The sequence below is a fragment of the Aquarana catesbeiana genome, linkage group LG03 (genome assembly GCF_042186555.1).
Source record: "Aquarana catesbeiana isolate 2022-GZ linkage group LG03, ASM4218655v1, whole genome shotgun sequence".
NCBI classification, from domain to species: Eukaryota; Metazoa; Chordata; class Amphibia; order Anura; family Ranidae; genus Aquarana; species Aquarana catesbeiana.
This window is the reverse complement of record NC_133326.1, coordinates 120,838,003-120,865,296: the sequence shown is the minus strand read 5'-3', so window position 1 is coordinate 120,865,296 and position 27,294 is coordinate 120,838,003. Positions and strand designations below refer to the sequence as shown.

At 42.1% G+C, this 27,294-nt stretch overlaps 1 protein-coding gene across 1 annotated transcript in view; it reads left to right on the top strand.

Moving 5' to 3' along the window:
* Positions 1 to 27,294, top strand: part of ARIH1 (ariadne RBR E3 ubiquitin protein ligase 1) — an 82,552-nt gene that overhangs the window by 28,192 nt on the left and 27,066 nt on the right. Inside the window, exons 2-7 of the mRNA XM_073619098.1 lie at positions 9,066 to 9,133; positions 11,393 to 11,537; positions 18,717 to 18,809; positions 19,261 to 19,316; positions 22,186 to 22,252; positions 25,423 to 25,529. Of these exons, the coding sequence (XP_073475199.1) occupies positions 9,066 to 9,133; positions 11,393 to 11,537; positions 18,717 to 18,809; positions 19,261 to 19,316; positions 22,186 to 22,252; positions 25,423 to 25,529 (536 nt within the window). The remainder of the gene's footprint in view (positions 1 to 9,065; positions 9,134 to 11,392; positions 11,538 to 18,716; positions 18,810 to 19,260; positions 19,317 to 22,185; positions 22,253 to 25,422; positions 25,530 to 27,294) is intronic.

The following is a 27,294-nucleotide window of genomic DNA, read 5'->3' as shown; positions in this document are numbered from 1 at the left end:
CTGATATCTCCCCCTTGAGATAGAGAAAGAGACAGAGGATAGAGAATTCCCCAGTCCCTTTCTCTGCAGCCTCAGCTGCACTGAGAATGAATGGAGAGAAGACAGCGGCTCCTCTCCATTCATAAACTGACACATCGTAATCACAGGAGATTACAATGTTTCAGTTATGTGAATGGACAGAGTCAGCTGACTGTCCATACACAAAGGAAGGAGGAGGAGGACAGCACAACAGAGGGGACAGCGGAGAGGCACAGCAGAATGGAGGGGACAGAGAAGGAGAGGGGGACAGCAGAACGGTTGGGGGGCAGCGGAGAGGCACAGCAGAACGGAGGGGGGCAGCGGAGAGGCACAGCAGAACGGAGGGGGGCAGCGGAGAGGCACAGCAGAACGGAGGGGGGCAGCGGAGAGGCACAGCAGAACGGAGGGGGGCAGCGGAGAGGCACAGCAGAACGGAGGGGGGCAGCGGAGAGGCACAGCGGAGGGGGACAGAGGAACGGAGGGGGCATGGAGGAGGATGCAGTGACAGTCAGCGGTGACCGATCACCGCTGTATGTCACTAAAGCCACTGGGGAGAATCTTGTAACTCCCCCACGCGCCGATCACTGCTCACTTCGGGAGCATTTGCCCGAGTACAAGTACTTGGGCAAATGCTCGGTATCGGTACCGATACTAGTATCGGGACAACGCTAGTTTCTGTTAAAGTTTTTTGTAAATAAGTACGTTTTCTCCAATGACGGGCACTGATATGGCTGCACTGACGGGCACTGATACGGCGGCACCGATGAGGTGGCACTGATGGGCACTGATAGGTGGCACTCGTAGGCGGCACTGATGGGCACTCGTAGGCGGCACTGATGGGCACTCGTAGGCGGCACTGATGGGCACTCGTAGGCGGCACTGATGGGCACTCGTAGGCGGCACTGATGGGCACTCGTAGGCGGCACTGATGGGCACTCGTAGGCGGCACTGATGGGCACTCGTAGGCGGCACTGATGGGCACTCGTAGGCGGCACTGATGGGCACTCGTAGGCGGCACTGATGGGCACTCGTAGGCGGCACTGATGGGCACTCGTAGGCGGCACTGATGGGCACTCGTAGGCGGCACTGATGTGTGGCACTGGGCACTGATAGGTGGGCAATGACAGGTGGCACCGATGGGCAATGACAGGTGGCACTGATAAAACATATTGGAGGCATTGCTGGGCAGATCTGTAACATAATGGTGCCAATCAGTGCCCATTTGTGGGCACTGATTGGCACAGATTGGGCACATGTGGATGGCCATGGGGTACATACCTGGCCATCCACATGTTGCCCCTTCCCTGGTGGTCCTAGTGGCGATCCCTGGTGGTCCAGTGTGGTGATCTGAGGGGGGGCTGCGCTGATAAACAATCAGCGCAGACCCCCCCCCCCCCCCGTCAGGAGAACCGCCGATCGGCTCTCCTCTACTTGCGTCTGTCAGACGCGAGTGAGGAAAAGCCGATCAACGGCTCTTCCCATTGACAGCGTGATCAGCCGTGATTGGACACGGCTGATCACGTGGTAAAGAGCCTCCTCCGGAGGCTCTTTACCAAGATCGGTGGAGCGGTGTGTCAGGCTGACACACCGCTCCACCGAACGGCGCCATGTTAACCTGCTGGACGTCATATGACACCCAGTCAGGATAACGGAACCACTTCCCGGACTTCAATCCGCTATAGGGCGGGCGGGAAGTGGTTAAACTTATTCAATGAATCCAAGCTCTGCTAGCTGAGATGACATGCACTGCATTGATGCGTTCACACAATTTCACCAGCAAGAATGAGTCCTTGAAGATGAAACCTGAATTTTAACCACTTATCAATATACAATTAAATAGTGACAATAAGTCAAAATAGTGGCACTGATTGTATGGTCAAGTAGGTGTTGAATAACCCCAAAGTGACATGTGAATAAAAAATATATAAAAGTATAAATAATATATGGGGAAACAATGAATATATATAATAACAAATTACACCCTGTGACAAGTGGAGTAAATTAATATATAGTGAAACTGATAAATCAAAAAGACAAAATCATGTGAAAAAAGTCCATATAGTATTAAAAAGAAATCCAAAATCGATGTGAAGTCCTCTTATTCCATTCACTACAACAGTGTGTCTGTGATTCCACTCCCCTAAAGAAACGCACTCACCGAATTCCAATGCCTACATTCTCATGTTAGGCTAAAACGCATTTAAACCACATGGATAGGGTTTCAAAGCAAGCATCCAAATTCCAGCCGTGTGTCTCACATAATCTCCACATGTAAATGAAAAAGGTGTACCAATAGTGTAATAACGTAAAAAATGTTTTAATGAATACACTTAAAACCTCCAATCATTGCACTCACATTGTGAAAGTTAAAAATCCGCTAAAGAAACTAAGGCAAGACCTTAAATCCTTCCAGAGCAGCGGATCTTACGGTCACGGCAGACCCAAGCTGTGCAGGCATATGAATGAATCTCACCCCTTCCTTGGTCCTGGATCTTAACTCGCTCGTCCACTTTCTAGTGTACCATGCACCGTCCTGCGTCAGTGTTGTTGATTGCCGTACAGCCACGCCCCCGACATGTTTCGTCACAAGGACTTACTCATGGGATTGGCTCCATTCAATCGCATGAGTAAGTCCTTGTGACGAAACATGTCGGGGGCGTGGCTGTATGGCAATCAACAACACTGACGCAGGACGATGCTAGCACACATGCCATCCAATTGTACACATTGGATGGCATGAAAGGAAGCCATCCATTGTATATAACTGTCATGTGACCTGCTGAGATTCGTCACAGCGGTCACATGGTACCGGCAGCGAGCCGTTACTCTGATCAGTCTTCGGCTGTGTCCCGTGGACACGGCCGGTGACAGATTGCGAGAACCCCCGATCAGCGCTTCCAGACAGATTGCGCAGCCCTGTTCTTCCTGATAGGATGTCTTATGATCAGGATGGGAAAGCCACCACCCGGCCGTCATTTGTCTATAGGCCGGGCATGAAGTGGTTAAAATGACACATCCTTGCCTACTCTATGCAAGTGGGTTATCTGCCAGCATTCTTGGATTCCTGCTATAGAGGCACACATACGCTGCCCCCTCACTCAGATAAGTATATGGGGGGATGAGGGGTGATACAAACACTGGAACATTTCTTATTTTGCAGGGAATGCATTTGTGTGGTTGTAAACCTCAGACATGAAATCTGATCAAAGCACATATTTCTATAGTGTTTACTTGCCTCTCTCCGAAGCACTAAATGTCATTTCTCTGCTGTCTCATGAGTCACAAAAAAGGTGACACGGGATGGAGCTCTAGCACACAGCCTGTGATTGACAGCCTTGGCTCTGTTTTTGTTTGCCATGTAAAAGGGGCTGTGTCCCTTCCCTCCAATCAGCTTTCAGAGCTCTCTTGTACAGTGTCTGTCTGCAGCTCCCCGCCCCCTGCTTTGTAAGTGTGAAATATCCCTTTCATCTCTGAGTTTTACAAGGATGTACAGGAAAGTTTCAAATAAACAGGTACAACTTATGTAGGAGGATTTGTTTCATCTGTGTCACGTGGGTATAGGTAAGGATTTTCAACCACTATAAGCTCGGTTCACACCTAAACCAGCCGTGGATCACACAGGAATGCTGTGCGTCCCTGTTCTTCGTTCCAGGAACGAATCAGGATTCTCCTGCTATGCAAATTGGATGCGGGGAAAACTTTTAAGGTAAAAAATGTTTAGCCTTTAAAACCACTTTGGTTTTACAAAAATGTAACCAGTAAAAAATGTTAAAGTGTCTCCTATGGGGATTTTTAAGTACCGAAGTTTGGCGCCATTCCATGAGCATGTGCAATTTTGAAGCGTGACATGTTAGGTATCTATCTCGGCATAACTTCATCTTTCACATTATGCAAAAAATTGGGCTAACTTTAAAGTGGTGTTTTTTTTTGTTTTTTTAAGCAAAATTCTTCCAAAAAAGTGTTTGAAAAATTGCTGCGCAAATACCGTGCGAGATAAAAAGTTACAACGACCGCCATTGTATTCTCTAGGGTCTTTACTAAAAAAAAATAATGTTTTGGGGTTCTATATAATTTTCTAGCAACAAAAATGATGAATTTTACATTAGGAGAGAAATGTCAGAATTGGCCTGGATGGTAAGTGGTTAAGTTGAACTTGTGATTTGTACGATTAACCGCAATAGTTTCACTTTAGTACAACTGTGTCCCTAATAAAGGGCTAAAACATTGGTTGATGTTTGAGGGCTGAAATACAGCCGTTAACAATTTAATATTTATAACATTTATTCTGTGTTTAAAATTGCATGTTGCACCCCATGGTGTAACACAAAATTCTCTTCATAGTTAAGTCTTTATAGGAATGCTGGGCCATAGTTACGGTAGATATACATTGATTAATCATAGTCAAGTAGACATCCTTGTCAACTTCACATATCGTATAGGGTGGATCACATTCCTCCAGCCCTGTGTATACTTATTTATCTAGGCTGTCTGATTTGCATTGTGACTTGTTTTTCTGACTGTGCGAGAGGTTATAAGTAACTAGAATGAGGCAATATGAAGCTAAAACGATCTAACCCGCCTGCATACTTTTCAACTGTATGATTTAATGCAGTCACTTATAGCAAGGTGTTGCTTATGTTACAGAAAAGTTCAATAATAAATTTATTTTGTGCCTTTCATAATGATCCATCTTAAAGAGGAGCTTGTCTCCCCTCCTAAAATAAAAAACCGGCAGCTGCATATACTGTAGCTGATGACTTTTAATATAAGGACACTTACCTGTCCAGGGGTCCAGCGCTGTCCTCACCTAAGCCCGTTCTTCACTAGGCTTTGGGTCCCTAGCGCTGGCATCTTTACAGTTTCACAGCCAGATTCCCTCTGCTTTGTGAATGGTCCTGCAGTCTTCTGGGACCTGTTATATGTCCCAGAAGTGGTGGGTGGTGAACTTCCACTCGGATCGCCACAGTGATCAAGGCCATTTTCATTAGTGGCAAGGTAAGATTCCAAGCGAAGTGTAAACTACTGCTATTATATACAACAGTCATCACTAAATGGCGGTCTGCGTTCCCGACTACAACCTCGCCTGATGGTTGCATGAGTCTCCTCTCCCCGATGCCTGCACGCCGATGCCGCTATCATCTTTAATTACATGGGAAGCACAGCGGCTCTGTCCCTTTCATCATCGCAGCACTTCCTCCCTCCCCTCACTGCCGTACCTTATGCACACAAGATAGGAAGCACGACAGGTCCGGACAAGGGCGGGACTTTTCAAGTTACGAAACGGGTGATTGGTTGCTAGGCAGCGGGGCTTTCCCAGCAATCAGTCACCCGCCTTTAACATGAAAAGTCAGTGTGGGGAGGGGGGGTGCTGTGCTGTTATGAGAGGGACAATCTGAAATATGGAGGGAGGTCTATAATTGGGGGGTGGGGTAGTCTGATGATGATGGGGGGGGGGATCTGAGATGAGTGGTCTGTGATGTAAAAGGGGAGGATGTGCTGTGAAGGGGGGAGACTGAGGGCACTGACTTGTTCTGCAGTAGAAAAACGCAGGTCTCTGCAAGGGTAATAGACAATTGTGACGTGCACGAGAGGCTGTGATGTGAAGGACCTGAGTCATATCACTAGTATGACACTCGGACCTCTTCTGGAAGAATATTTTATTGACCGGACCCCCGTGAATTTTAATTCAGTACTCCTGATATATAACATTGACTGACTGTGTGCTCCGCAAACTTACTACGATTATGGTGTAGACCTATGCAATACCATTCTGTATTGTACATAGAAATGTAGAGCGATATGAGCAGCGCTGGCACTGCTTGTCTCGTTGGGTAAAATTAGAGATCAGATTTTCTGACCTGCTCAGTTGCAACAATCTGAGTTTTGAACGTCCCACAGAAATGAGTGATTCTCATCCAGTTTGGCTAGTCAAATGTTGCACTCCAAACATCACCTTCCTAGCATGCTCATTAGACAGTCGAATTACATTTTTTGTATATAATCTGTTTAACAATTAATTAGAAATTTAGTTTTTCCTCATCAAGTTGTACAGAACATTACATATATAGTGCTATGAAAATTTGTCTCCTTTTTTATAGTTTTGTTTTTTCTGTTTGATGTGCTTTTTAAATGTAAGCATGGACCTGAGAGAGAAAAGGTGACACTTGTAATGGTTTTACAAGATTACTTTTTTGTAGAAAACATGAAATTATATGTTAAAAGGGTAGTGGCTTGTATGATCGTTCCCCTAGAGGGACATCCTCACACTCTATGGTTGGTCATAAGGGTAAAGGGGGTGGGCTGGGGAGCCCTGCCAGCCTTTGTTTGGTGAACAGTTCAGTGGAGGTCTTTAGTAATTCTCCTAAGTGTTTTGATTTTGCAAGCTGGACTGCTTTCCCCAAACTCATTCACTACCATCCTCCAGAGTCGTCCACCTATTGAATGAGAAATTTTCTACTATAATCCCCCCCATGCGCTACAGCAAAGTACATCATTGATCTTCCTCTGATTGCGTCTGCATATCCTGAAGAGGAAGATCAGGATGGTGCTTCGTCCGATTCGGAAGACTTGGTACATGAGAAAGCTCGAGCGTTTGATAAATCTCCTAAACTTTATTGGCACTTCGTGCTCAAGCCTTAATCTAGCCTTTTTTGGCTTTGCCAAACATAATCAGCCTGGGTTCCCTAAAAATGCCACAGCCTGCGAAAAGCTTTCCTATACGTTTTGCCTATACAGCTTGTATTGTACAGTCACTGGTCTCATCCAGAAAAGATCTTTGCTTTTCCCAAGTGTTTTACTTAGCAATGTTCTATTGAAGTTGAGATCCTGAAGACATGGGCTGTCCCAGTCGCAGACCCAGCCATCTCCTGTCTTAGAAAATCTTAAAGTGGTTGTAAACCCTTACTTTTTTTTTTTTTCTTCATAACAAACATGTCATTCAATCCTGCTCTGTGTAATGGTTTTGTGCAGAGCAGTCCCGGCCCGCCTCTGGTCCCCCACTTGCTACTGGGAACGTGTGCAGACTGTTTGTTTGTCTGTAGAAACACAGCACGCGGCTTGGCTCGTCGTCCTCACTGGCTGTGATTGACAGCAATGGAAGCCAATAGCTCCCTTTGCTGTTTCTGAGCCTATGGGATGGGAGAGAGCTGGTGCTCTTGTGCAAAACGATGGATCAAGATTGGGCTCATATAAGTACAAGATGGGGCTGCACTCAGGTTTTTCACCTTAATGCAGAGAATGCATTTATTTTTAAGTTTTTGCTTTTAAGTATATCACTTGCCAGGAAAATTATTTTTTTTTATTATTTTTTCCTCTGATTTGAAAAGTAAATATAAAAGTGGTTTTAGTGTAAGGCTCTGTTCACACCTAGGCGTTTTTGGTTTTGTTTCTGCTCTAAGCCTCAGCCCAGCAAGACAAATCCCATTCATTTCAATGACCCCTGTTCACATCTGAATGTTCTGTCGCCTAAAGCCAAACGTCCGCCGCCCAAAAAAGTTAATTCTTTTACATAGGTGACCTTTTTGAACTTCAAAAACCTGTACAAAAACGCCAGAAAAAAACACCTGTAAAATAGCAACGCCTACATGTGAATGGAGCCTAAAGGTTACAAACTATATACAAGAAAGAAAAAAGGGGGGTATATTGTTTGTGTATTGTCTAAGAAGATTGTGGGGTTGATTTACTAAAAGCAAATAGACTGTGCAGTTTCAAAATTCCCCAGAGCTTAGTGAAGTTTTTATTTTATAAAGAATACCCAATCGGATGCAAGGAGAATAAAAAAACTGCATTTTTGCTTGCACATAATTGGGTGATGAAAATCAGCAATGCTTCACCGTTCACAAAGATCTGGGTAAAATTAATGCAACTGCACTTGCAAAGGGGTGGGGGATACATGACACCAGTTCATTGGAATAATTGTGACCAGTGAATGACTGCAAGTCTTAACCTGGCTATAGATTTGTGATTTTGTTTACTGTAACCCAACGGTCCCCAATCTTTTTGGCACTGGGGACCGGCTGCGTTGAAAAAAATTGTGTCATGGACCCGGGGGGAGGGGGGTGGTGGTGGAACGCATGCGGGGTAAACGATTTTTTGCGGGCAATGGCTGGTGTTAGCGCTTCAGTCATCACGGCACCATGCTGGATATGGTGTTGGGATGATTGAAGCGCATTATTTCTATTACACTGTAGTAATGAAATCATTCAACTCACCATAATGCAGAATCGGTCGGAGCCACTGTCGCCTGTCACCAGATGCGGAATGTCACTTGCCACGTCACCTGCCACACTGCCTGCCACAAGATGTGGATTGTCACTTGGCACGTCACCTGCTACATTGCCTGTCACCAGATGCGGAATGTTACTTCTCACACTGCCTGCCACCACTGCATTGGTGGCAGCACTGGTCCATTTAGCACAGAGGCCTGGTGGGTTCCGAATGAAGGCAGGAGAGTGGTGATGCAGGGCGGGCGTTGAGAGATGTCATCTCTCTGCTCCCTGCCGCGCCTCCAACATTGAGGCTGTGTATATTTTCGGGTTTTTCGGGTTTGCTATTTTAATGTGCTGTCTTCTCTACCCCTCTCCCTCCCTGCCTGACTGGAATCCCCTGTGTGAAGTAAAAGTGGTTGTGGGCTGCTAGAGTCCTCTCTATTACTGTAGTAGATGGGAAAGGTGTGTTTCTGTAATCTTTTGTGTCAGGTACCTTTTATTATAACGCCGCTCTAGGTTTCCATAGCCCACCTGAGCTCTCTTCCACGATCCAAGCATTGCAGAGGGAGGGGGGGGTGAGATCCCCACCGACAGGCAGGAGAAGAGGAGATCTGAGTGCTGCTCTGGGCTTCCATATATCTAGTTATTTTAATTTATTTTACATTATAGATAATTAGAATTAAAATATGTTTTAACCTTTTTCTTTTAACTTTCATTTACAAATCTAGTTAACAAAGTTATACTTGAACTTGAGTCAAATGCTTGTTTAATGTAACTATAGTTGAAAAATAATGCCATGTATGTGATGTACATATTACAGCAGTCTGCTTATGTTTACAGAACCCTGCTACCATCACTAGAATACTTCTGAGTCATTTCAACTGGGACAAGGAGAAGTTAATGGAGAGGTAAGGACTCACCTGTCTGGCTCTACTAATGTGAGGTAACGGCTTTCTTTCGGCCTATGCTGTAAATACACTGGGCTGCAGCAGATTTTTTTTTTTTTTCTTTACCGTTTTCCTTGATTATTCTACAAGGATTTAAATGACACCTGAACAGTCTATTCAACATGGATGCAAATGAAAAAAATGCTAGAGACCTAACAACAATCTCAAGAATCTCCTGTCTAGTGTCTGAGACTTTTTTTTTTTTTTTTGTTTTGTTAGTTATTCTTTTTTGCATTTCACTGCTTTTTGAGGTGAATGGGTAAGGGAACGATTTCCCCGATACCCGTTGACATGGGGGGGGGGGGGCAGGATCTAGGGGCCCCCTTCTTAAAGGGGGTTTCCAGATTCTGATAAGGTTGTCAGGAATCAACATGGGGGGCTCCCCCCCCCCCCCAAGCACCCATCCCCCCATTTTGAGGGCATGCGTATTGGTATGGTCCGCTCGTCTCCTCCCTTTCCTGACCTGCCGGGTGGCATGCTCGGATCTGATATGGATTTTTGGGGGGACCCCCCCCTCTTCGAAATCCATACTAAACCCGAAGGGCCTCGTATAGACCTGGGGGGGGGGGGGGGGGGCGACTCCACGCCGGGGCGTTTTTTTTTTTTGCCTGTAGTTTTTTTTTACTTTTCATTCAGCTGTCAGTTGTTAAGGACGCGGCGGCCGGCTTCCTGGCCCCCTCCTTAGCAGCCAGCTATACACAGTGTTTTTGCAGTGTGTTTAACCACTTGCCTACAGGGCACTTACCCCCAACTTCCTGCCCAGGCCATTTTTCAGCTTTTAGTGCTGTTGCACTTTGTCAATTGCGCGGTCATGCTACATTGTACCCAAACAAACAATTTTTTTTTTTTTTTAATTCTTTTCTTCACACAAATAGAGCTTTCTTTTGGTGGTATTTAATCACTGCTGGGTTTTTTATTTTTTACTAAAAGGCAAAATTTTGAAGAAAAACTATTTGGCATCGCTAATGGGCATTGGGCACTGATTGGTGGCACTGGTTGGTGGCACTGTTGACGCTATATTGTAATCAGGGCACTGATGATCAGTGCCCTGATTACGTGTGGAGATTCCGCTTATCGACTCTCCTCGCCACTCACTGTCAGTGTGAGGCAAGGAGCGCCGATTACTGGCATCTCCGTGTTTACATGTGACCGGCTGTGTTTGGACACAGCCGATCACATGGTTAAAGAGCCGTGGACGCGGCTCTTTATAGAGATCAGCGTTGCGCCGTGTCCTAGCAACACACCACGATCGCTGCGTATCCGTTCTGGCACGCTGTCCTATAATGTCGTCCCAGAACGAGAGCCGTCATTTGATGGTAGGCCGGCGGCAACTAGTTAAAGAGAAAAAAAAAAACGTAAAATGCATGAAAACTGCATGCAAAAATGGCATAAACCAGGGTTTAAAAATGCAAAATGCACTGCAAAACGTGCCTGAAAAATGCATCAAGCACAGCCTCATAGCTGTGAACTTAGACTTATTGTGTGCCTATGTGATACTTTTACTAACCGATCCCTAAGTTTCTCATCCCTGCCTTGCAGGGATGAGAAAACAGATCGTTCTTTCTGTACAGACCTCTGTGTTGATTGTCAGCACAGAGCTCTGGGCTGTGATTTTACACAGCCGATCAGCAGGTCCTGGTTGTGAATCATGGGCTGGATCCTTGCTGACAGCTTCTGGTGTGTACAGTCACCAGCTGCCTGTCCACAGTGCATTTCAGGTGGAAAGTGAGTAGGAGTGTTCTCAGATCCTGCCCGGACCTTAGCTAGCATCAGGGCTGGGAATGGGGAGCTGCTTAAAGCGGGAGTAAACCCATCCATAAAAGTTTATTTTCCGGCACGTGCCGGAAATGTAACACTACCATTGGTTGTTCTCTCAACCAAATACTCAAGCCATCCAATGGCTGGTGTCTAAACTAATCACATGTGCAGCATCATGGCAGCTGTGGATTAAACAGAGGCAAAGACGGCAACTTCCTTGGCTGAAAATGATAAGGGGGTTTACATAAACTTTAACGTTTCCGTAGTGTCAAAGAAAATTAAAAAGAAGAGATTTGTTTTGAACACAGAGGGAGAAAAAGCATGTTCAAACAAATGCTTTCTAGTTTAATAAACTTGTGATGCTTATTTTATAAGGAGTGGAATGATGATCAGAGCTGTGTAGTCTTTTAAGCATTTACGTGTGCTAGTCCTAAACATTTTGTTTTTCTTCTCTGCTGCTAGGTATTTTGATGGCAACTTGGAGAAGCTCTTCTCAGAATGTCATGTCATTAACCCTAGTAAGAAATCGCGAACACGGCCCATGAATACACGTTCCTCTGCCCAGGATATGCCCTGTCAGATCTGCTACTTGAACTATCCAAATTCAGTAAGTGTAACTGCAGTGAGGTTTTTTTTTTTTTAATTTCTTTTTTTTGCCTGCCCCTCACTTTTTCAACTGACATACATAAACATTTTACAGCCTTAACAAAAACTGAATTGTGGTGCATAATTGATGTTTTGCATATAAGAAATGCCGTGTTTTGAGCTCCTATATTTCACTGATCCACGTATTACCTTCAGCAATTTAAAGTCTGTATGTATTCTTTAATATATTAAAAGCAGTCAGCATATATTGACATAGTGTGAATATTATCTACCTTGATGATGGCAACTGCAAGCAAAGATGCAAGTAGGTATTCACTACTGTAAATTGCCGACATATTTAGTGCTGTAAATGAGAGTAAATCATCATAATATAAGGACTAAACATAATGCATAGCTAATATATAACCATTTAGATTAATGTACCTTTGTGAACTGGTGATAAAGTTACTCTTTGCAAGAGCCGGTCTGAGTCCAAGTCAGACTAATGCTAGCCATACATGGTTAGATTATTTGTTCAACTGTTTATACAGAAATTCTGAAAAATCAGAACATTCTTTCTTGCCATTGAATCAACTACTTTTATTTGAAAACCCTTCATAAAATCCCAGATGTTTCATTATAATACAGTATGTGCAGTTTTTCCCAAGCGAAAACCACATTCACAGTTAGAAATTTTTTTTTGACAAAGGTTTTCCTTCCTGCTTCTTTAAATTTAATTAAAAAATCGAAGTTTCCACAAAATGGAAATTTTAAAACACAATTCTACTGGTGTTTGGACAAGACCTTTAACTGCCATTGGCTACTTTATTTCCAAAGCTATTTAGGCTTCTTGTAAGCTGGCAAAACACAGCCTTTACTGATGCATGTTCTGCCCAGTGTCGCCTCCTCCAATAACATAAATTGTGTGTCTCCACAGCTTGCATTTATCTGTATGGCGCACAGGATTTTATTACATGTAAACGGTGCATTTTATGGAACACAGGTCATACCTAATGGAAGCAGTAGACAGAGGCAATGTAGTAAAGGAGAATTGTAGGACTTTGTTAGTAATGTTGAAAAATTTTTTTAGGAGGTGACGTTTTGATTTGTTCTTGTATACAATGTGTAAATGGCTGACTCTGCATGGTCACAGATGAATACCTGATTAAAGAGGAAATAAAATTAATTTGTCCCAAAGACAGCAGTGACAAAATTGCCTGCAATATTTAGCAGAACAATAGCCCGTTAGCTCATTTTAATATACACCATTTCTTTAGGAAACTTTTTTATTGCACCCTTGGTATTTGTCCCCCTCGATAAGCCTCACTTCACTATCAGTGCTGCAGCATGAGCCTCTCAATCTCTAAGTACCACACCAGTCCCCACCTCGTTTTTATCTGGCCATACACTGTTCGAACCGTTAATGGGCAGGCTGAATGTACCAAGTTGATCGATCAAACCAGCCTGCTGGATTCTCTTGCGATTATAGCAGGCGCTAGCGATAATCACGGTCTTCTCCCAGCGGGGGCGGCTGATGGTTGCAGGAAAGAAATTTACACTGTGCTTGGCCCACATTAGTTCCCCAAAACAAGCACCCTCATTATTAGTGCTGTTCAACAGTTCCGTCAACAGATGCTTCCACAGATAAATTGAAGCAGCAAGAATATTGGTTTATCCCCAGTTCAGATAAAACTGAAATGTTTCCACAACGTGGCAGAAAGTAAATCATGTGCGTTCCCAAATGGCGACCTAGTACTAAGTGATTTTTTTTTTTTTTAATCCACTGTTAGGCCCCATTCACACTAGCGCGTTTTTTGATGCATTTTGCATTTTGCAGAAATGCACGGGAATTTTTTAACATGGGTTCCTATGGAACATGTTCACATCAATGCTTTTTTGTATCTCTACGTTTTTGGAAAGGGTCGGGGACTTTTTTTCATGCAAAAAGCAGCGTTTTGCATGTAATGGTTTTCAATGGACAAGCATCAAAAACGCAAGTGCAGCGTTTTTGCAGCGTTTTTGCAGCGTTTTTGCAGCGTTTTTGGCGTTTTTTTTTTTTTTTTTATTTTCTTTTTTTTGTAATTTTTTTTTAAGACTGTAAAAAAAAATGAAAAAAAAAAAAAAAAACGCAAAACGCAAATCGCGGCAAAAACGCCGCAAAAACGCCGCAAAAACGCGGCTCAAAAACGTGGCAAGCATGAAAAAAAAACCTCCAAAAACGCTCAAAAGCAACATGCATAGGTGTGAATCGAGCCTAATAGTGATGTGCTGATCATCTTGTTCAGTTATATTAGCTGCAGGACTGCATGTATTGTGCACTAAGAGGCAATGCAGAGTGGGCATATTGAGGTGAGCTGATCTGTGTGTAGAAAAGCTAAAATGCCCACGCTTCCTGCATTACCCACTTCTGTACATAAGAAATCGCCAAGAAAAGCTCTGAAAGAAAGCAAGACCCAACCTCGTTAGAGCAGCATAGAAGAGGTGATGCTTTTTAGTCCACATTTTTTTGTTGCTTGTAGCCCTGTTGATGTAAGCTGGTGATAAACAGATCAAAGTTCAACATGTTCAGCAAGGACTGACCAGATTTCAATTAGTGTCTTAGTGTATTAAGTGTATTAGAAATCTTTCGTTTGGGTGACTTTCGTTTGGGTGACTTTGTTGAAGGGACATGCCTGTCAACATTTGCTGTCTAGTGGCTGCACCTGCTAAGTGTATTCTAAAAACAGTGACTCTCACCTCCATCCGCCTTATTTGTTTGGATAGAGGAATGTGAATAAAAATAACAGCATGAACAGTTTTAGTGCCCCTCATTGGTTGTTTTTAGGTTCTGAATGAACTCCTTTCTCCTTTTGAGACTTGTCTCATTTATTTAAAATCTACTTCCACTTTTACAGTTCCAATATGTTTGTGTTCCTATTCACAAAAAAATACTTCTTACCCTTTGGATTTTTCTAAGGAGGCTGGTTGTACGGAAGTCGAAACTGGCTGCAGATCCAACCAAAGAATACTCGCATAAATTAAAACAAATACTTGATAATGCAACCAATCTCAAAATATTAATAGAATTTGATTCTTAATCTCAATCTAATCTCAGCAATTGCAATATTTTATGCCTTACCAAAGGTACATAAAAATCAACAAGATCCACCAGGCTGCCCTGTTTTATAAGGAAATCCTAATTTAACTGTAAGAGTAAATATGTTGACAGGATAGTCCGTCCACATGTTTATTCACTATCCTCATATATAGAGTATACTTGGTAAAGAAAATGGCTGACCTTACTATCACGCCAGATATACTATTTGCTAGCCTAGATGTGAAAGCATTATATAGTAACATAAACAGTACAACTAGTCGTTGTCGTTTTATTTATTTTTTTCATGTGATCACTGCTGCTGGCTATAGCATTGTGTTCTGATGAGGAAACCTCCCGCTGTCAGAATACAATAGTGCAGTGGAACGGATTCCTGCATTAACACAGGGCTAATTATGGCAGTTCCCCATCCCCTTCATAAATATAGAAAACTAGATCGATTGTTTCGGTGCTTAAGTTATCAGATACAGCATTTTAAAAAGGTAAGCAGCAATTTTAGGTCTTGTAGGGCTTTGGAATGCTGGGTCTTTGGTGCCACGAATGGGTACCGTATTCCTTCTGTGCTTGGCTTTGTAATATTAGATCACAAAGTAGTTATGGTACTTTATAGCAACCTATGAAATAAAGGACTTGTCTACATTTGACAAGAGCATCATTTTTTCTGCAATTAACTTTTTGAATTTAGCCTAGAAAGTAGACACAAATGACATTCCTTGGTGAAATTGTCAAAACATGTTGCACCATTTAACCACATAATGTCTTAGGCTGTTTTAAACGGTCTGCATAGTGGTTAAAACAAGCTTCTTTGTCTGCAGATGCAGCCTTGAGCTTAGTGACTTTTTTTTTCTGACAGCGATCAGCTGGTAGTAGAGCTGCACGATTCTGGCCAAAATGAAAATCACAATTCTTTTGCTTAGATTCTCGTGGCGTAAAATCTTTCACATTATACAAAAAAAAATTGGGCTAACTTTACTGGTTAGTTGTTTTTTTTTGTTTTTTTTGTTAAAGTAATTTTTTCCCTAAAAAATGCAATTGAACAACTGCTGCACAAATAGTGTGACATAAAATATTATAAAAACCACCATTTTATTCTCTAGGGTCTCTACAAAAATGATATATATGTTTGGGGGGTTCTAAGTAATTTTCTAGCAAAAAAAAATGATTTTAACTTGAAACCAACAAATGTCTGAAAAAGGTTTAGTCGTTAAACTTCCCTCATTTTCACACCAAAGTGTATTCCTTTCATCTAAAGGACAAATCGTTACAATGTTTATACTTAAGTTCCACTGCTAAAGAATGTTGTAATTCTTGGCAGACTGCCCGTGTTTTTTTTTTTTTTTTCCCTTTCTTTTGACAGCTGTCGGTTTCAGCAAAGCAGAGAGAATTCTCTGCATAGAAAGAATCGGAAAATACTTTGTCAAGATCACAAGGGAGAAAAATTGCGATGATAATTCTTAGCGATTAATCGTGCAGCTCTAGCTGGTAGAAGTGCTAACTTCCATTCCCCAATCACTTCTTTTGGCTATTGAACCTGGAAAAAACTAGGATTTTTCACTTATGTTTTCGAGCTGTCATTCCCGGGCTATGTTGGCCAAGGATGCTACTAATCAAGCGTGATCTGTTCTTGATTGGCTGCAGGGGAGACATTGGGCTCTTCCCTGATGTTTCTATAAAGAGTGCCTGGGGAGAAAAAAAAAGTAAAATCATCCCACAGTTCCACATGTGTATTTAAACAGCATGTGTGCCACACAGGTGAGTTATCTCCACAATCGTTGGCGTGAGGCCGAAAATTCTAGGGCTTAATCATTCTTGACTCTAAATGGATAACCTGTAAAGGCTTTTAAAGCATCACCCATACAAAATTTTAAGTACCGTAGTTTTTCCCAGTTTCACAGGCAAAATAAGTTTTGAGCCTTGACATGTTTGATATCTATTTACTTGATGCAACCGCCTGTTTTGAATTTTACAAAAAAATGGTTACAATGTGTGTACATGAAAATTAATTTTCAAGTATTTTGTCTGTAAAATATGCATTTGATAAACAGCTGTGCAAATATCTTGTGACAAAAAAAAAAATTCTACGACCACCATTTTATTCTCCAGGGCTGATCTTAAAGGAGAAGTTCACCTTTTGGAACTTTGGTACATGTTCCACCATTATTTAGGGTAGAATATGTAACATGTTCCAGCAGTTCTCTACCCCACCCCCTCCCCAGTGTCAGCGGGTGGACATCATCTTCTCTGGGCATCAGCTGTCACTGTTTGAAAATAACGTAGCAGTGTGGGGCTCCACTCGTCCGGCCATGTCATTCATTCCCAGTCCTCTGTGAATGGGAAACTATAAGTCTTGGCAGCTCTTGGTTTGTAGTTTCAATGAGCTACCATGGTGCTTTTGAGTGCTCTGGTAGTTAAATGTCTATTCTTGTCAGTGTGCATTTGTCTGCCCGTACGTGGTACGAGCAGACAGATGCACTGAAAAGTCTGCAGGAGTCCTGCATTGCACCCACAATCTGCAGATCACAGGCGCAATACAAGTGAAAAATAAGTGTCTTTCCCGCATTTATTTATTTTCTTTAAAGGTGAACTTATCCTTTAACAGCAAAGTGATAATGATGCCACACAATGTGTAGTGTGTATGTATACTTTCTATGTTCAATATTTAAATATTAGGTGAGTATACAATTTTGCCTATTAACATTTCATATCTGCATTCCAGCCAGCAGATGAAAGGGTTTGCTTTTTTGCACATGTTTATATTAATTTGGTTTGCTAAAACTGCCTTTTGTTTATAGCGCTCAGTAGGTCAAACTGAAATTTATGCATGTGCACACTTACTTGCCTACCTCTAAATGTGTTGGCCCCCTGCCTTGAGAATCTGAAGGCAAACCGTTTTTAAGGAGTCCTTTAATGTTCTGGGACACAAGTGTCTTTGATATACCTGGTTTTAAGGCCCGGTTCACATTTTGCGTAGTCTGTTACTGCTATGCCATTTTTTAATTCTGCCTGTCGCATAGGCCGGCCCCTTCAGTTGAATAGTCTATGCGCGTTTGTTGTCTGAAAAGAAGCTCCTGCTCCTCTTTAAGCGACAAGCTTTGTGTGTTTTTTTTTTTTTTTTTTTTTTTTTTTTTTTTTTTTAAAGATGCGGTTTGCCACGCGACCATGGCAGCAGAATTGCAGCACATTTGGTGTGCCATTAAGGGATAATGGCGTCCAAACGTGTGTTTTGCAGTGACTTATATGTGATTTGGAATCACGGGCAGAATCATGGAGATCCTGCCAGCGATTCCAAATCACGTGTGAATGGAACCCAAATGTTGGTGAACTATAGGTGTAATATTTAGTTAAAAAAAAACTTGTAATCATTCTCTGGCTCAGTGTTCCCCGTGCATACCACAATAGAGTGCTGACACCTTATTAGCCTGTAAAAAGGTGCACACACATTTAATTCAAAGGCACATTATGAATGTAAAGCAAACCTGTGTGCCGTTCACTTTAATGAAGTCTGAATAGCTAGCACCTAGAGGTTTCTTCCACGCGTGTTCTGTTAACTTTCAGTTAACTTTGTGAGCCCCTTTTGACTCCCATGCCTGCCTCACTGATGGTTAATGTCAAATACCATTGATAAGGATTAGGCCCCTTGTACACGGGCCATCTAACTGTTGTACATTCCTACCAGCATGTTAGTGTGTCTGGAAAGGAACAGGTGCAGCATCCAGCCCTGCTACCTGCACCCTGCCAATGTTTGATGGGGCTGAACGCTGTTTTGCGCAGTACTCGCATTCAAGGGGGGTTGAGAGCTGCACCTGACCCTCCCCTATGCACTAAAATGCTGAAGAGGATCAAGGGTGTGCAGGGGGCCTTGATTTAACCTTTTGGCATTGAATACTTGTAGTACTAAAACCTAGCTTCATTGTACCATTGTTCTGGGCTTGAAAGCTATGTAATATAGCATGTGTCATTCCTCATGGGACATCTGTGAAACATTTCAAACTATTATGTAGACACATACACTTTGAAACTGTGTGCCTTATTTTTTTTATTGGTTTAGGTATATCTAATTACATGTAACATACCTTATGTATCCATTTTTCAATTTTTTTTCTGCAGTATTTCACAGGCCTTGAATGCGGTCACAAGTTCTGCATGCAGTGCTGGAGTGAATACCTAACCACCAAAATCATTGAGGAAGGAATGGGTCAGGTAATATAGTTTGTATATTGAGACCAGTGTTCATTCTGTTTCTGCTGGTTTTTTTTTTTACTTTCTGTTCTCTTTAGTTCGGGCACTTTTATAAAGCCATGGTATGGTCTTACTGTTGCCATACTACTGTTTTAAAATTTTAAAAAAAGGTACAACGTTGTCCTTCACAAATGTGCTTGCTTTGTGGGGAGTGTCATGCGACCGGGATCTCCTCTCCTTTATATCAGTATTCTTGGTGTACTGTGTAAAGAATACCCTGTGGACACAGTAGAATTCACACCACAGCTTGCATTATATGAATGAAGCATAAAAAAGAGGTGCAGTGTGGAGTCAATACTTTGGGGTCGGTAGATGGTGGCTATCTCTTTATAAAAAGGCCCATTTGTCTGTTTTCCAGTCAGTAATGTTTTAATATATGGAAATATTTTAATTTGTTTTTCTTTAATTTCAGACCATTTCTTGCCCTGCTCATGGCTGTGACATATTAGTTGATGACAATACAGTAATGTAAGTGCTGTAAACACAATTATATATGTAATGCAATTCTAATGCTGTAAACAGATTTTCTGTGATGTCACAAGCAGGAACTTTTTGCCTGCTTAAACCAGACATCATTCAGATATCTTTTTCTGCCGGCGATTCCCTGTACCACAAAAAAAATCATAGCGACTGTATTGTTTTTACAGGCGGCGGGAGGGAAGCCCAGATCTCTTTGTAAAGAGGACCTGTCATGCCCTATTTTTATTATTATATATAAAAAAAAAAAAATGTAAAGGGAAAATGTCAAATATAAAAATAAACAATAATAATAAAAAAAAGTAAAGCGCCCCCCCGTCCTCGCACACAGAAGCGCCTCGTACGTCTTGGTCTTGCCCGCATATGTAAACGGCGTCCAAACCACACATGGAGTATCGCCGCGAATGTTAGAGCGAGAGCAATAACTCTAGCCCAAGACCTCCTCTAACTCTAAACAGGAAACCTGTATAAAAAAAAAAAATGAAAGTGTCACCAATGGAGATTTAAGTACCGAAGTTTTGGCGACATTCCTCAAGTATGCGCAGTTTTAAAGCATGACATGTTGGGTATCTATTTACATCTTTCAGAATATGCCAAAAAAATCAGGCTAACTTTAGTTTAGTTTTTTTTTATTCATGAAACCATTTTCCCCCCCCCCAAAAAAAAGCATTTGAAAAATACTGTGCGTCATAAAAAGTTGTAATGACCACCATTTTATTCCCTAGGGTCTCTGCTAAAAAACATATGTTTGGGAGTTCTGAATAATTTTCTATAAAAAAAAATGATGAATTTTACATGTAGGAGAGAAGTGTCAGAATTGAACTGGGTGGCAAGTGGTTAACCACTTAAGCCCCGGACCATTTGGCTGGCCAAAGACCACTTTTTGCGATTCGGCACTGCGTTGCTTTAACTGACAATTGCGCGGTCATGCGACATGGCTCTCAAACAAAATTGACGTCCTTTTTTCCCCACAAATAGAGCTTTCTTTTGGTGGTATTTGATCACCTCTGCGGTTTTTATTTTTTGTGCTATAAACAAAAAAAATGTTTTTCCTTCAGTTTAGGCCGATATATATTCTTCTACATATTTTTGGTAAAAAAAATCACAATAAGGTTTGGTTTGCGCAAAAGTTATAGTGTCTACAAAATACGATTTTTATCGTGACTGCGACATTTTGGCTCACAGATCGGACACTTTTAGCACTATTTTAGAACCACTCACATTTATACAGCGATCAGTGCGATTAAAAATGCATATATTACTGTGTAAATGTGACTGGCAGTGAAGGGGTTAACCAGGAGGGGGCGCTGCAGGGGTTATTTCGGCCAAAATTATACTTTTTAAATAAAAATACCCAAATAATACACAAGCTTAATGTATTCTAGTAAAGTTAGTATGTAAACTGGTCTGTTTTGTTCGTTTATAGCAGTGGTTTGTTATTTTATAAACTTACAGCAGGCCGTGGCCATCTTAAGTGTGGGCATCTGAAGCCAGACTGTATTTCTTCCTGGATCTCATCCTTACAGATCTCGCACATGCTCAGTGCAGCACAAGCAGTGTAATAGGTTTCAGGTCAGGTTTCCATAGCAATGGCAGTGTCAGAGGAAGTTGCCACCCCTTCCCAGAAGGCATTGCAAACAGGAAATGATGCGATGAGCCACGGCTAGGGAGGAGGAAGTGAAAAATGAAAAGCGGATATACAGTAGGTGCTGAGAAAAAAAATATAAAAATATATAATTCGTTTGCAGTGCACAGTTTAGTGAGAGATGCAGAAGAGTTGTAAAAGTGGGTGGAACTCCACTTTAAGTGTGTCCTAGGGATGTGTTCTAACTGTGGGAGGCTACGTGTGACACGACACTGATCACTGCTCCCGATTACAGGGAGCTGTGATCAGTGTCACTAGGCAGAACGGGGAAATGTAAAATGCTTGTTTACATCAGCATTTCCCTGTTCTTCCTCTCTATCGAGTACGTGGGACCCGCGATCACACTCACGGAGCATGCGACCACACGGCGGCAAATTTATTTGCCTGTCTGTGCCATTCTGCCGACGTATATGTACATGCGGCAGTCGGCATTTTTGTTTTTTCATTTGTATGCTTGTGCACATCATCGGGTGAACCAAAGTTTGAGACGCTAATTAACACGCCAAGCTACTCTTCAGTCATATCTACACTAGATTTGAGACTTTTATAGCTGTGATGACTCTAAAGCCAGGTACACACGGGCTGAATGTCGAGACATTTGCTGGTTCAAAAAAAAAGAAGAAACGGCCGACATTTGGCCCATGTGTATATTGGTCGGACAGAAGCCAGCCTCTCTTCTGTTAGACGTTCATGCTGGAAAACCAACAGCCAAACGACTCCCGATCAGTGCTCTCAGCAAATGGCAGAGAGCGCTAATCAGAGTGTTCTGGCCAGGGGGTCTCCCTGTCAGAACACAATAACCCAGCAGCTGACACTTTTTTTTTTTTTTTTTTTTTTCCCGTTCAACCCAGCAAAAAACAAATAATGTGTACCAGACTTAAGGGAACCCAAGATGCTTACCAGTACTTACTGCCCTGTAAACTGCCTTGTGTGCCACTCCCCTCCCCTGCCCCAAATCCAGTATTGAATACCCTCAAGCTACACCTCTCACCTTTTTAAAGGGTACCCTATTTCACCTTTACTTACTTTCCCTACTGTCCACTGCTTTGTGCTTCAACCTTGGTGATCATCTTGGATGGTACATGTATGTTTTCACTAGGATATGATTGGCATTGACACATTGTTTTTGCAGGAGCTGCAATGAGTGTGAAACATATCCTGCACCGTGTGTTTGGTACTAATTTTGTCTGATTTTTTTTTTTTTTTCATTAACAGGCGTCTGATCACAGATTCAAAAGTGAAATTAAAGTATCAACATTTAATAACTAATAGCTTTGTGGAGGTAAGTCCTTCTCTACAGTACAGCACAAGCATAAAATACTATACTGGTTTGAGATCTCTAAAATTCCTATCCAGCAAAACAAGAATTTCCTTGTCCTGGTGGATCACCACATCAGCTATAACAGTGGAAAAATGTTTCCTTCTTTATAGCTGATACAGTACTTGAAACAGGTGCAAGTCTCTGAGGCTGTGATAGTCTCCCAGTCCTTGAAAGTTCAGGGAACATGATCAAGAGAGGAAAACAAACTCCCAATCAACATCTTGAGCTCAGCAGTCAGGTTGTCCCTTCAGTACTGTGCTCCCCCCTTCTAAGGGGACACCCAATTTGGATGCAGTGGGACAATGCCACCACAGTGGCATATATCAACCATCAAGTGGGCACAAGGAGCCTGGCTGCCTTTAAGGAAACAAACCAGATTCTCTAATGGACAGAAACTCACTATCCAGCAATTTCTCAATTCCACATCCCAGGAGTGGTCAACTAGCGGGCGGATTGTCATGCGCCACCACTTGGACCAAGGGAAATGGTCTCCATCCAGATGAGTTCAATCTGATATGCCAAAGATGGACTGCAGATTTTGACAACCTTGCCTCCTGGCTCCAAATACAACAAGCTACCTCTATTTGTTGACAGAATGCAGGATCCTCTTTGAGCCCGCTTTGAACTGGCCCAGAAGATGCTGAAAAAGACTTACTCTGACATCTAGCAGATGATACCTGGCCTCACAATAGGCCAGATCAGCTATCACAAGGCCCTCTATTCTAACCCTGCTTCACAGTACCTAGCTTTAGCAGCATGGCTGTTGAAAGCCAGGTCTTAAAGGATAGAGGGATTTCTACATATGTGATTATTTACTGAAGGCAAGAAAGGCCACTTCCAGGAAGATCTAGTATCACACTTATTCTGGATATCGTACTTTGCCTGGTGCAAGCGCAGACAATTTAGTCCAGAGATTACTCTGCCTCACATTTTGGGATTCCTACAAAGAGGCCTTGACCAGAATCTAGCACTTGGCACTCTTAAGGCAGGTATTGGCCTTAAGGAACTCTATTGCAAGAGCCTATGCTCTTAAAAAAAAAAAACACCACCTGTGCTGTTGCACACCCACTCCACCAGAACTGTAGGAGTATCCTGAGCCTTTAGGCCCAAAGCCTCTGTTGCCCATCTGTGTAAGGTCTCTACGTTCTCAAAGTTTTAGAAGGTGGATGTCCAATCTTTGGCAGATGCAGCTTTGAGCTCCAAGGTTCTTGCAGCAGCCCTCTGAACTTGGGTCCTTGGCGCCTGTTTTTTGAGCCTGTTGACACCGTTCAGTTTGCATAATTGTGCCCCACACTTTGTATTCTTGGGGACATGCAATAGTGCATGAATAAATTGCCTGTGTCTTGTACTGCATGGTTAAGTTGAAAAGAATTTGGACTTGCCTGTTAATTCGATATCTTGGAATACAGCACAGGGCCCACCCTTTTGTAACTCTGCATTGCTTGCTACAAAACGGAGGACTTACGGAGTAGAGTAGGGTTATAGGGGAGTTGTGTCCTTTAAAAGCTTTTCAATGTCCAATCACCTGAAGGTGCGGGTGTATAATCCATGGTGTATGAATAGATTGCCTGTGTCATGTACTTTAAAATATATCGAATTTACAGGTAAATCAATATTCCTTTTTAATGGTACCCTAGAGTTAGGCTCGGTGCACACTATGAAACACAGGAACCGCACCGCATTCTTGTCGCATTTCAATGTGATTCAGTGCGGTAGGATTTGCGCCCATTCATTTTGAATTGGCTCAAATCGCACTACAGACGTGTATGCAGCAATTTTGGAACCGCACTGCAACCAGATCGCATTGTTTTGTACCATGTGATACAGTGCTGGCGAATGCATCTGTGTTTAAGGAGTCCTTAAGATTGCAGACACCTACTACGGATCACAAAGGCAGTGAGATTGAAAGCAGTGCTGGAAATGTGCACGGATCGTGGCGTTTCCCACACCGCATTAGTGTGAACCTAGTGTAAAACAAGCATTTAACGCTTGCAGAGTGGGAGGAGCCCAAAAGCAAGGTAGTTTTAGGCCTTGTTTACACCATGTGCAAAAACCTGAGCTTTTCTGCACGTGTTCTCCAAGAACACAAAGAAAACAATTGTTCTCTATGTGCCCTGTTCACACTACAACACTGGTGTCACGTGCTGATTCTTTTTGCGCCAGAATCTGCAACATGTTTAACTCACTGAAACGCGAATGAAAACTGATGTAAACGTGTGTCTCTGCAAATTAAATCTGCATGTGTTTTCTATCAGTTTTTCTGCACATATGATGTGCACGAGGCCTTAATCTTTCCCTGGAGTTCATCTTCAAAGACTTTCAGGTTCTTGCAGTGTCCAAATGGTGCCTGTACTTCAGCACTACTACCTTAGGAATGTTAGGCCGGGTCAGATTAACTTTACATTTCTGCTAAAACTTTCTGAAGAAACTTTTACTTGTATATTATATAATTCATTGCTTTTTCCGTAAGCCACTTTTCAAATGTATTGGTCTTAAATATCTTTAAAAACAAATACAAAAAATACTTTTAATGAGAACTTGAACAGTGAAAGCTGTTCACAAAATGGTTATCGGAGGGAAAAGGGCTAGAGACCATTTTATATAGCATGTAGTCTTGATGCAGTTGATCTTTTAGCTATTACCAACTTGTATCTGTGTAGAGCTGGCTATCTTGGCAGAGGCAGTGATTTGCTTCCTAATGTCAAAGGTGGTGATCTGACGATAGTGGTTGACGTCTATTCAAGAAACAAATACTGGGGCAAGTTGATTTGATGTTTTCAGGAAGCTATGTACAGAGGACTTTCAACTCGTCACCCCAGCTATGCTGTGTCTGCATTGCATAGAGAAATACATAGACCCAGTGATGTCACTTGTTCTAAAATAAGGTATGCCATGACAAAGGACAGATTTTATTTAAATATATCTAAACAGCATGTTAAGGAGGAAAAGGAGGAACCAGGAAAGGCAAAATATAAGCAGGTTATATTTCAGATCGCAGCTACATTTGTATTAACATAATGGCCTAATGTCACCTTGTGAGTGTTTGTTTTTTTGTTGTGATATATTGAACATCTCCCCTTTTTTTTTTTTTTTTTTTTTTTAACTCTTTTATCTGTCTTTGTACCTTGCAGTGTAATAGACTTTTGAAGTGGTGTCCTGCTCCAGACTGCCATCACGTTGTTAAAGTTCAATATCCTGACGCCAAACCCGTACGTTGCAAATGTGGCCGTCAGTTCTGGTGAGTTACCTGTGCAAGAGCTGAGACTTGTGGTGAATGCATAGGTATGCCTAATGTATTTGTAGTGTGAAAACAAAAATAAGTTAAAAAAAGGAAATTATTGTGCTACAAGGAATGTTAGTTTGCAAAGAAGGTTAAAGAAGACAAAATTAAACAAAATTATTGCGTACACCTTTGCAATATTTCACAATGTCTGTCCCTTTAACCCTGGTGACAGATTCTCTATAAGGCCTTATTCACACTGGTTAAAAGATCCCTCATGTGGAATCCTACAGCAAGTTTCCTGCAAATAGACTGTACACAGATTGTGGCATGAAACACCGGGGATCCCGGTCGCAGGCAGCAGCGGGTGTTTGCTCATCTCTTGCCTTGCTCCACCCTGACTCTCTCCATGGGTAGTTCCAGACACCCAGGAGGAGTAGGTGATCCCAGGACACATGGATTGGGGGAGAATTGGCCACTTCTGAAGCGTGTAGAAGTGCTCAAATGGCTTTGCAGCCGCCCTAATCCTTATGGCTGCAAGAGCAAAGGAGTAAAACAACATGCAAGTATAGAAAAATACCTGTTAATCTTCCAGAAATGCACTCATTAAGACTGTTGTGGGCTGCCAACACACAACTTTTTTTGTGGACTGAGTGTTGTCAGCCCCTGCCATTGTCTTGTCTTTTGCTAAAACAATTCAACCATTCCCACTCAAAGGCCAATTCTGTAGTCCATGATCAGAATTGGAAGGGCTAAATAACATCTTTAAAATAAAACGGTAAGTGTGCAGAAAACGTAGAATGCTCTGAATTTCTGATGAGATTAAACAGTTTTTTTTTTTTTTTTCACTTAATAAGCAGAACAAATTGCTTTCATTGGTATACACTGTATAGTACATACCATTGCTCAAATGAGTGGGAAAAAAAAAGCTAATTTTAAAACCCCATTCACATCAAAGCGTATTGGAATCGTACGATTCTGTCTGTTTCCAGAACATGCTAAAAATGCACCACAATGTGCCTTTGCGTGCCAGTCGTGGTTAATGGCATCCAAAACATGGTAAAAAAACAGGAGTTTTGTCGCGTTTCAAAATGCCCAAAAATTTTGCAAAAAACACAATTCTAAAGTTGGCTCCAAAGAATGGTACAAGAGCTATTTTGGTGCTTTTCTTGGAGGGTAGGGCAGGGCAAACAAATTGGCTGCCCCTACGTGTTGGGTCACAAACGAGCAAAGAAAAAGCGTGAGAATCGCGTCCTACATCGTTTAGGTGTTAAGGCAGCCTTAGTGTTTACATATAAATGAGTGACAGATGATATACAGTAAGTCACATAAGTTTGTTACCAACAGTAGGACAGATCGAATATGAGGTTTGTTGCATGTTTTGTATAATTCATTAGTTACTAGGCTGTTTTAGAACACTGGCTATTGATTTATAATAAATTTGGCCCATTTTCAGACCTTAATACAGTAAAACCTTGGATTGCGAGCATAATTCGTTCCAGAAACATGCTTGTAATCCAAAGCACTTGTATATCAAAGTGAATTTCCCCATAGGAAATAATGGGAACTCAAACGATTTTTTCCACAACCAATTATTTATAAGTCCTTAAGTTTATAGTCCATATAAAAGATTATAGCAATGTGGCCAGGTTGCATAAACATAAAATGTCTGCCACTTATGAAAGCCTCCACAAGGGGATTAGGAGCAAAATCCAGCTGGAGCTACAGAGTATAAAAGAGAAGAGAGGTGCATTAAAGTGTAGCAATATGGTTACATTTAATG